This window comes from Anarrhichthys ocellatus, unplaced genomic scaffold (genome assembly GCF_004355925.1).
Source record: "Anarrhichthys ocellatus isolate YVR2014 unplaced genomic scaffold, GSC_Weel_1.0 scaffold2, whole genome shotgun sequence".
Classification (NCBI taxonomy): Eukaryota; Metazoa; Chordata; class Actinopteri; order Perciformes; family Anarhichadidae; genus Anarrhichthys; species Anarrhichthys ocellatus.
In genome coordinates, this window is record NW_022280032.1 from 156,306 (window position 1) to 165,344 (window position 9,039).

Here is a 9,039-nt window from a genome sequence, read left to right on the forward strand (position 1 = left end):
AGTGAGTCACACACCTCAGCTCCAATTCAACGGACTTACTTCCTTTTCAATTCACTTCAGCTCAGGTCAGTTCAATTGGTGCAATCTGCGGTTTTGATCATTTCAATTGAGTTCAGTCTGGTTAGGTTCACTTCACTGTTGCACCAGTTCAATCTAAGCTAATTCCCTCTCTGTCTCTACAGCTAATCATGGATAACAGGGATCTATACCACTCCCCACTGGACATGGCCTTGACCCTATGTTCAGCTATCTACCAGATAGCTGTCAATGCAAAGGCCAACAAGAGGAACTGCCAACAACTTGCCCAGAGAGTCAAAGTACTGGAGGGACTGGTTCTCACCTTCAAAAAAAAAGAGCAGGACGGATTCTCTCCCACTGTGGAGAACGCTCTGAAGGACCTCTGCAGCACTCTGAAATCTGCCAAGAAGCTGATGAAGAAATTATCTCAAAATAACGCTCTTCGGGGATTGATGAAGTCCGACAAAGATGAGGACCACTTCTCCAATGTAGACGAAAGGCTCATTGATAACTTCCAGGTACTGTCAGGAGTTTTTCTGATTGACCATGGGAACGACCCCAGCAGCATGCCCCCCATGGCATATAACACCACAACCACTATGTCTCAACCCATGAACATGGCCCCCATGGGGTATAACCCCACAGCCTCTATGCCTCAACCCAGCAGCATGACCCCCAGGATGTATGACCCCACAGCCTCTATGCCTCAACCCATCAGCATGACCCCCATGATGTATGACCCCACAGCCTCTATGCCTCAATCCAGCAGCATGCCCCCCATGATGTATGACCCCACAGCCTCTATGCGTCAACCCAGCAGCATACCTCCCATGATGTACAACCCCACAGCCTCTATGCCTCAACCCAGCGGCATGCCCCCCTTCATGTACAACACCACAGCCCCTATGCCCCAACCCAGCAACATGCCCACGTATTCCCCATTAACCCCTTATCCTTCACAAAGCCCCATGCCCACCATGGCAATGTCTAACTCCATTCGCCCCCTGTCCTCTGTCCCTTTCCCCAATTCCTCCATGGGCATGATGGCCCCAATGAGTCTTTCAACCCCAACTACATCTGTACCAAACTATGGTTTTTTACCCTAAAACAAGAATAACACGCTGTAAAAAGTGAAAACATTTTCTGTAATGAGGACAAAAAGGGATGGGCAGGATCATAGAAATAGAAAAAGATTAGAACAGATATTTCCTTACTACTTACATCTAGACGCAAATCATCCACATACTCTTGAACCCTGACAACATGGGGAAGCACTTTTCTATCGCCAGAAAAGCAATTTGTGCGGCACATTATCTGTAACCAGTGTAGCATTAAAGCATGGTGGAATTAGCAAGCTTGCTAGATGACTAGCTTGTTAATTCCACTATGCTTTAGTGCTACACTGGTAGAGAAAATGAGCAAAACAGCGGGCTGGTGGGCAGTAGTAGAGCTTAGTCTAACGGCCCCTCCGCCTCACTCAATGTTGCTCCTGAGAAGGACAAGCTAACTAGCTAACTAGCTAGTCATCCATCTACGAAACAATTTACGCTCTCTTCCCATCAATTTGCAAAAACACTTTTCGGCCCACTAGCATGAGCAAATGACAACAGAAAAACAGTTAAATGTCCATTCTACTCCTATTACATTCCTATGGCCAAGAAAGCAAAAGTTCAAGATTAAGTATAATTGACGTTGAAGGATCATTAAATTCCATATAAAACTCCACCGATCTTGAGGACTATGCATTAACAGTGACATCATATATCAGCAAATGTGACCTTAACACCAACATCATGTGTGAGTCCAAGGAGCCGAGCACCTTTTATGCTGAAAGGGTCAGCTGTGAAGTCTGCGTTGCCTCCCGAGGACCGGCCGCTCTCAGTATCCACAGCGGATGTGAGAAAAACCCTGATGACAGTGAAAATGAGTAAAGTTGCTGGACCTGATAACATGTCTGGTTGTTTACTAAGAACCCAGAGAGTGTTCCCACCTGCTTCAAGACAGCCACCATTGTCCCTGTACCTAGAATGTCTGCAGTAGTCTTAATGACTACCATCCTGTGGCACTCACCCCCATTCTGATCAAGTGCTTTGAGAAACTGGTTCTCCAGCACATCAAAAACAACATCCCAGCCACCAGTTTGCATACAGAGCCAACAGATCCAGAGAGGATGCCGTCTCCACTGCACTCCACTAACCTCCACACACCTTGAAAATAACACCTACATCAAAATGTTGTTTGTTGATTTCAGCTCAGCCGTGAACACAATCTCCCCCATGAAACTGATGATAAAGTTAGCTACCTTATCTAACTGGTTATCAGACGTCCTCACAAACAGACCCCAGCACCTCCTCCCCTCTACTGCTGAAAACCGGAGTCCCCCAGGGTTGTGTGCTCAGCCCCTTCATGTTCTAATTAATCCTCCATCCTAATATATATTTTTGCGTGATTTTCTTATGTTAGAAAATGGGACTGCAAATTACATTTTGTTTCAGAACCCTGTTGTACTATGACAATGAATAACCTTGTATCCTTTGTAACCTTGTGATTGCTATTAACTAACAAAACTAAGTTTATTGCTGCTTTTGGAGAAGATTTTCTTACTTCATTCAATAACCTGCATGTTACAAAATGTTTATTTTTGTGTCACTACATGTTTCTTACACTGTTCAGTAAAAGTTTACATGGGTATTTATTCTGTTTGTATTCAATATATGCACTGTTCATTATTATGATTGTTATTATAACTAAGTGAGGCACTTTATTGATGTTTTTGTCATGAAAATACTAGTATCCATCTACATATTCAATGGCTTAAAGGATTTATATTACTTTAAATGGTGGTGTGTATACAACATGTAAATCAGTATTAACTGATGATCATGATCTTTATGTATGGAGAACAATAACTACATGTTACAGAGAATTTGTTTGTTAATAAAGGAGCGATCAGTAACTTCAGAACTTGAGTGTGGAGTGTTTTTGATCTCTGGATCACTGATCAGTAAACACCCACATTTCTTCAGCTTTATAGCACAATCTTGTGGTCATTAGACTGAACAACACAGCTGTTATTATTGATGATGGACATAGATTACATTCTGCACTACACAAGACCAGTCTCTCTGAGTCTCTGTCTCAGCATCTGATTTGGTTCCATGTGGTGAAATTAACCAGATGTTAGTTCATCTGAGAAAGTTCAACAAATGTGTGATGCTAAAACCAACATGGAACATGAAGTTTGGTGCTTCTGTTCCAACAGGTTATAAGTTAATGTGAACTTAAGCTGCTCTGAAAGTGATCCACTGTCTGGTCAGCTCTGAAGGCCACATGCACAAAACTCAGGACTAGAAATATGCATATGCACTCTTTTTGTGCGATTTTTAAGATGTGCATAATTTAATTTTATTGATTCCACTTATTGTATAACTGTGTCCTGCATGAACCTGATTTCCCACAGTTTGCTTATATTTAACCCTGTGTGTATCATCACTTTTCTCCTGACAGTTTGTCTGAAGGACCCAAACATCCAGAACCACCTTTCTCTACCCTCCTTAGGGGATTATTCTCAATATAATATAATGGAATTAATAGGTGATTATTGCGGTCTTAAACTTGAAATCGAGGTTTCTGTATATAATCTAAATGAGTGTGTATTACTAAACTTGATTGTAAAATTAAAGAACCTTGCACAGCTTGATCATTATAAAACAGGATTCAGTTTTGCTGCATTTGTACCTTACACTTTAAAGAAGGGTGCTTTATTCAGCTGTTAGTGTGACCACAAACAATAACAATAATAATAACAATAATGCATTTTATTTATAATGCACTTTTCATTAAAAAAATCTCAGAGTGCCACAGAGCCAGTGCATAGTAAAAAACATAGTTAAAACATAGTTAAAACAAACTATAATAAAAATAAAATAACTAGTAAGCGTAATAAAAATAAAAATAAAAAAACAGTGAATGAACAGAAACACAAAAGAAATAACTGACAGTGATTTAGGTCAGAAACGCCTTCCTGAATAAAAAGGTTTTTAAGCCAGTTTTAAAAGAGACCAGTGTCTGTGTTGCCCTTAGGTGGTCAGGGAGACTGTTCCATAGGCGTGGAGCTGCCGAGCCAAAGGCCCGGTCGCCCATGGTGCGGAGCTTGGTGTTGGGGACCCGGAGGAGCGAGCTGTTTGATGATCTGAGGGTGCGGGTGGAGATTTGGGGAGTGATGAGGTCTTGTAGGTAGGGAGGTGCATGTCCATTTATGCATTTATGTGTGAGTAGTAGGACTTTGTAGTCAATCTGGAATGAGACAGGGAGCCAGTGTAGTGAGTGCAGAATGGGTGTTATGTGCTCATACTTCCGGACTCTCATCAGGATCCTGGCAGCGCTGTTTTGAATGTATTGCAGCTTCTGGATGTTCTTGGCAGTGATCCCAGTGAAGAGTGAGTTACAGTAGTCCAGTCTTGAGGAGATAAAGGCGTGGACAAGCTTCTCTGCAGCTGACTGGGTCAAACAAAGGTCATTCCATCACGGATTGAGTGGTTGCAGGGGCTGCATTGAAATTGATTTGAAATAAGTCAGCCTAAACAACTCAGTCTGACCAGGTGCAAGCCATCAGGATAGAAGGCTCCACCCATCTCTTCCTGCAAGCAATCTGCAAGGGAGTAAAAAACACAAGACATCAGGAGGAACCGTGAGTCAGAGGTCGTAACATACCTCAGTTCAATCCAAGCTAACTGACTCTTTATCTCTACAGCTGATCGTGGATAAAGTATATCCATACCTGTCCCTGGTGGATTTGTCCTTTGTCAACAACCTACAAGACGGCTGAGAATGTGAAGGCCAACGAGGAGCCCTTTAAACCAGTCACAGACGGAAAGATCAAACAAAGATGGCAGCGCCGAATCTGTGCTGTCGTGGAGAACGCTCTGGGAAACGGTCTGCGGCACTCTGGCCTCTGCAAAAGGTTTCTGATGATTAAATACTCTAACATTAAAACTGTTATGAGCTTCCTGAAGTCCAGCAGCCATGAAGACAAGTTCTGCAAGCTAAACAAAAGACTCACTGAGAATTTCAGGCTTGATTTGGGCCTTGCAAATCGAGCAGGGGAATATGCTGCACAAAATCAATAGAATGGTGAGTATTGCAGTCGATAACCTCTTACTGGCACCATACCCCGTTGCCAATGTCTATCTCCACACAACACCTATGCCTCTCCCCAGCCCCATGCCAATGTCATATCCCCAACCCCCACGTCTCCTCAAAGTACCATGTAAATATCTAGCACACCAACCCCTGTACCTCTCTGCAGCACTATTCCAAAGTCTAACCCACCAACCTCACACAACCCCTATGTCTCACTCCATCACCATCCAGATTTCTAGCCCCACATCCCTTATGCCTCTCCGCATCCCCATGCCAATGTCTACCAACACAAGCCGTACCTCTCTCCCCAGAATCTTGTCAATGTCCAGCACCCAACTCCTATATCAATGTCTAGCCACAAAACCCTATGCCTTTCTCCAATACCATGCCAATGTCTATCTGCACGACCCCTACCTCTCTCCTGAAATTCATTCCAATGTCCAGCCCCACAACCCCTATGCCTCCTCCCAGCACCATGCCACTATCTAGCCACAACACCCCTATGCATCTCAGCATCATCATGCCATTGTCTACCACTAAATCCCCTATGTCTCTCTCTAGCACCATGGCCATGTCTAGCCCAACAACCACAATGCCTTTCTTCATCACCACATCAATGTCTAGCCCAAAAACCACTACATCTCTGCACAGCACCATGAATATGTCTAATCCACCAAACCCAATGCCTCTACCCAGCACCATGCCAATGTTTATCCCCACAACCTCTACACCTACCCCAAACATCGTACCAATGGCTAGCCCCACCACCCAAATGCCTGCCTCCAGCACCATGGCCCCAGGCCAGTGTGTATCCATACAACTCCCATGCCATTCAATCTTATCATGTCTCCTAAGCCCACATGGAACCATTTCCCCATGCCTTTCTCCACCACCATTGCTTCCAGACACTGTAAGTATCTCTGTCATATTTAAGGACAAAGAGCACCAAGCAAGAGAGAAACGTCTTGTGTCTAAGCTGCCTTTTGTTTCTCTGGACACAAGGCCCCCCATAGCACAATGTATCCATGAATTTCATCAGTATATATAGATATTGTACTTTTCCCTGCACTTCATTGTTTACAGCTATAGTTGGTATATTTTCAGATTTTAGTTGCACACAGAACATACCATAAAAACATACAATACCATAAAATATATATATCACAAAAGCAGTGTCTAGTCAGGGCATGTTTCAGATGCAACGTGATCTTAAAGAAATATGTGAGATCAACACGAGCTCTGAGCGCAAGTAATGTGTTTAAATTACTTTTCACCACCAAGGAAACTATTTAATGTTAAGTTTAGGCGACAAAATTACTTAGATATAGTGAAAACATTGTGTACGAAGACAGGTCTCCTGCACACCAAAATAAGTATTTCAGACTGTTTATAGTATACTATGTCCCTAGCTATTTACATATCTTACTTCTTACGTTTCATTCAAATAACTGTTTGAGTCTCCAAAAGCACTGTTTTGTATCAAAACTTAGTTTCTTCCTCTTTTCTCCCATTTCCCATCTCATGACATCTCATATTTATCTGGTGACCCTTTGGAGGGGCCCGTCCCCTAGGTTGGGAACCACTAGACTACACTAGCTAGCTGTATATGAAGTAGTTAAAAGTAGCTCCACCCGGAGCAGCAACAACAGTAACATGCTGCTCTAACATTGACGCATCAACATTAATAATCTATTACGTAATACATAATAGTTAGCCAATCAAGGGCTATTTTTCTGCAGAAGTAGTACTTTTAAGTACATTTTCTTAATGATTCTTTTGTGCTTTTACTTAAGTAGGATTTTAAATGCAGGACTTTTACTTGTCATGGAGTATTTTTTACTTGTTGTGTTGGTAAGTTGATTTAAGTACATGTTAACTAACTCTAACTCTCACAGCCTTGAACGGGATCAGCAGGTTTAACAAAGAAATAGAATGTTCTGTATGTGGCACTGCGTTGGCACAACATCATAGAGGCCAAGAATGCTTCAGTAAAACAACTGAGAAGAAACTCCTGCTTAACCACAAATACTTTTATTTCCTTAACTTGCACACTTGGATTCAGACGACCGCTTGTCAACAGGTAAAGAATCTTTTAAAACTCCTAAAAGCTCCTTTATGAGCTCTTACATTATCACTGCTGTCTTGTGGCAATTTTTAAAGTGTCGATTGTTATGGGCTTAAAAAACAACTGACAGTTTTAGCTTTCTTACAATTAATTTATTTTTCAATACATTTATTATTTAAAAACTAATTCACCAGTTGGTTTTTTAATTGTTTGTTTTGCTGATGGAGTAGGAGATTTTTTTTTAAACATAAAGGAGCATTTAAAGGACATGTCCACTGCTTTTGACGTCCGTCAACAATTGTCAGGTGAACATTTAAACTGCTTTTGCTTGATTCATTATTTTTGCATTCTCTATTAAAAGATTATTTCTATTGTAAGTGATGGGGGACACAATCCACAGTCCTCATTCTGTGCAGAAATACTTCAATTAATCTGAGGATAATATGTGGCATTTTCCTCCCAAAGTTACAGTTAGATCTCCGTCATATTCCTGAAGTGACAGTGAATCAATTCTGGGAAATTACAGAGATCAGTTCAAGAAAAAAAAAGTATGTTTTTACTCCACTACATTTTTTTCACAGCATTGCTTACTGGTTAAATGTTAGATGAAGATTAGTTAAGAAAATATGATGCATTGTTATAGAAGATTGACCCAAATAATTAAAAACGTTGTTAAAATAAGCTATACCGTGACAACATTTAAATGCTTTTACATGTCATTACCTCACTCATAATATTCCAATTTGTTCTTAGTACATATAACAATCTGAATGGTACTTTTACATTTCACACATTAAATAGTAACTAAACCCCAAACAGCTAAAAAACATTTTAGTGTTTTTCAGTGTTTGTGTTTATCTAGCAAAAGCACATTGCTATCACCAGAAAATCACTAATACTAATAAACCAGATTTTGTAATGTACTGATGGCTTCATTTCAAGTACACTGAAAAGAGAGAAAAGACTTGCGCTGTACTGTGATTGTAATGCTACACTGGTTATTGAAAATGAGCTGCTGTCAACGTGACTGGGCGCAACAGACAGAATGAGTCAGCCTAAATAACCCAGCCGGCCCACGTTTTAAGACTTCAGGTCAATAAGCTCCACCCACCTCTACCTGCAGTCAACCTACAAAGTAAAAAAAACGCAACTCAGTAGGGGGAGCAGTGAGTCACACACCTCAACTCCTGTTCACCCGAATTAATTAAATTTTTATTCACTATTTCACTTCAGCTAAGGTCAGTTTAATTGGCACAATTTGCGGTTTTGTTCACTTCAGTTGAGATCAATCTGGGTAGGTTCACTTCACTCTCACACCAGTTCATTTCAATCAAAGCTAACTGCCTCTCTGTATCTACAGCTTCTCACGGTCAAACAAACAGAGCAAGGCTGAATATCTACCCCTGTGGAGAATCTGCCAAGACGCTGATGGAGCAATTTTCCCAAACTAATAATTTTCCGTCCACCAGTCAAGAAGACAAGTTCTCCAATGTGGGCCAAAGGCTCACTGATAACTTCCAGGTACTGTCGGGGGCTCTTCTGATTGACCAGGGAAACACGACGCATCAAGTGCAAGATACTGCTGCAGGAAAGACACAGCTTCATACCATCCCCACAACCTCTATGCCTCAACCCAGGACCATGCCCCCAATGACAGCATATAACTCCACAAGCCCAATGCCTCAACCCAGCGGCATGCCCCCCATGGCAACGTATAACTCCACAACCCCAATGCCTCAACCCAGTGGCATGCCCTCCATGACAGCATATAACTCCACAAGCCCTATGCCTCAACCCAGCGGCATGCCCCACAT

General features: G+C 41.8%; 1 protein-coding gene and 1 long non-coding RNA gene across 2 annotated transcripts in view; both read left to right on the top strand.

Moving 5' to 3' along the window:
• LOC116394344 (vegetative cell wall protein gp1-like) overlaps positions 1-3,343 on the top strand; it is a 4,181-nt gene extending 838 nt beyond the window's left edge. Inside the window, exon 2 of the mRNA XM_031867381.1 lies at positions 183-3,343. Coding sequence (XP_031723241.1) covers positions 189-1,124 — 936 coding nt within the window. The 5' untranslated portion in view covers positions 183-188 and the 3' untranslated portion in view covers positions 1,125-3,343. The remainder of the gene's footprint in view (positions 1-182) is intronic.
• Positions 3,344-7,139: 3,796 nt separating this feature from the next.
• Positions 7,140-8,739, top strand: LOC116392322 (uncharacterized). Its single transcript, XR_004213327.1, has 3 exons — positions 7,140-7,240; positions 7,456-7,530; positions 7,691-8,739. It is a non-coding gene; the product is annotated as an uncharacterized LOC116392322 (long non-coding RNA).
• Positions 8,740-9,039: the final 300 nt, after the last annotated feature.